Raw genomic sequence first — 1,920 nt, forward strand, 5'->3', positions numbered from 1 at the left:
AGAGCTTGTGGCACCTGTGGAGAGGGAATCCTCCTCAGAGTTCTTAGGCAGGTGCGTAGAAGTAGCTCTGACAACAGCTGCACAAAAACCCAGAAATTTAAGACACAGCACTCTTCACTCTGGCAGCAGAATTCTAAAATGGCAAAGAATTAAAAAGTCAAGAAACTGTCTGGAAAAAATGAGCAAATGGAGGAAAAGAAATCAGATTATAGTTATTTTTGGTGACAAAAAGGATCAAAACACAGAACTACAAACAAAGTCAAAAATCCTGCATCAAAAGACTACAAGAAAAAGGTGAACAGGTCATAGGACATGGAGGAGCTTGAAAAATATTTTGAAAATAAATAAGAGAAGTAGAGGAAAAATTGGGAAGAGAAATGAGAGTAATTCTAGAAAATCATGAAAAAAAACCAAGTCAACAGCTTCCTAAAGGAGACCCAAAAAATATTGAAGAAAATAATACCTTAAAAATAGACTAATTAAAATGACAAAAGAGGTCCAAAAATGCAAGCAGAAGAAGAATGCCTTAAAAAGCAGAATTGACAAGATGGAAAAGGAAGTTCAAATGTTCACTGAAGGAAATACTTCCTTTAAAATTAGAATGGAGCAAATAGAAGGTAACGACATTATGAAAAATCAAGATAGTATGAAAAAGATTTAAAAGAAGGAAAAAATGGAAAACAATGTGACATATCTCTTTTGAAAATCCACTGACCTCGGCGGTGGTAGCGGACAGTGAAGGACAGAGGCTGTGACAGCTTCTGCAGTCCGGATTTCAGTTATGGCAGGTCCAGAATCTGACAGTCAGTATCAATTCACTGGTTTTAAGAAATACTTCAATTCATACACCCTTAATGGAAGAAAGAATTATGTACTGGCCACTTACGGAGGAATTGCTTTGATCATACTGTACTTCAAGGCAAGGTCTAAAAAAACTCCAGCTGTGAAAGCAACATAAATGGAATCCAGTATGTGTGTGTGTGTATGTGTATACTTTGTCAATCATCAAGTTCCCTGGCTAAAGGACCTGCTGTCAATTTAGCATGTGATCTACAGTTCTTGAAATAAAACATGAACTCAGAAAAAAAAAAAGAAAGAAAATCCACTGACCTGGAAAAAAGATCCTGGAGAGAAAATTTAAAAATTATTAGACTACCTGAAAGTCATGGTGAAGAAAGGAGCCTAGACATCATTTTTCAAGAAATTATTAAGGAAAGCTAACTTGATATTCAAGAACCAGAGGGTAAAATAGAAATGGAAAAATTATACCCATGACCTCTTGAAAAAAGAAAACTCTGAGGAATATTATATTCAATTTTCAGAGTTCCCAAGTCAAAGAGAAAATATTATAAGCTGTCAAGAAGAAACAATTTGAGTATAGTGGAAACACAATCTAGATAACAAAAGATCTAGCAGCTTCTGCTTTAAGGGATTGGAATATGATATTCCAGACAGAGATCAAATGAGCTAGGATTAAAACAAAGAATCACCTACCCACAAAACTGGATATAATATGGGAGGGGGAAATATGGATTTTCAATGAAAGAGAAGAATTTCAAGCATTGTTAATGAAAAGATCAGAGCTAAAGAGAAAGTTTGACATTCAAAAACAAGAGTAAAGAGAAGCATGAAAAAGTTAACAGGGAAGAGAAATCATGAGGTACTTAGTAAAGTTGAACCGTTTACATTCCTACTTGGAAAAAAAATATTTGTAACTCAGATTTTTTCAATATTATGATTGTTAATGTGAATATGCATGCACACACATGTGTGTGTATACATAAGCAGAGGGCACAGGGTGTGTTGAATATGAAGGGATGACATCAAAAAAATAAAATTAAGAGGTGAGAGAGGAATATATCAGAAAAAGGGGAAATGGAGAGATAGAAGAAGGCAAATTATCTCATATCAAAGAGACAA

General features: G+C 34.6%; 1 protein-coding gene across 1 annotated transcript; it reads left to right on the forward strand.

Moving 5' to 3' along the window:
• Positions 1-718: 718 nt before the first annotated feature.
• Positions 719-1,101, forward strand: LOC138169973 (ATP synthase membrane subunit K, mitochondrial). The gene has a single exon (XM_069099482.1). The coding sequence runs from the start codon at positions 782-784 to the stop codon at positions 956-958; it is 177 nt and encodes a 58-aa protein (XP_068955583.1). The 5' UTR covers positions 719-781; the 3' UTR covers positions 959-1,101.
• The last annotated feature ends 819 nt before the right edge of the window (positions 1,102-1,920 follow it).

This window comes from Petaurus breviceps, unplaced genomic scaffold (assembly GCF_028583685.1).
Source record: "Petaurus breviceps papuanus isolate PSGF00001 unplaced genomic scaffold, PetGlider_PUasm1.0 38, whole genome shotgun sequence".
Lineage (NCBI taxonomy): Eukaryota > Metazoa > Chordata > Mammalia > Diprotodontia > Petauridae > Petaurus > Petaurus breviceps.

Excerpts from the sequence above, each read along its gene's own strand:
- LOC138169973 (XM_069099482.1), top strand. The coding sequence starts at position 782 with ATGGCAGGTCCAGAATCTGACAGTCAGTATCAATTCACTGGTTTTAAG.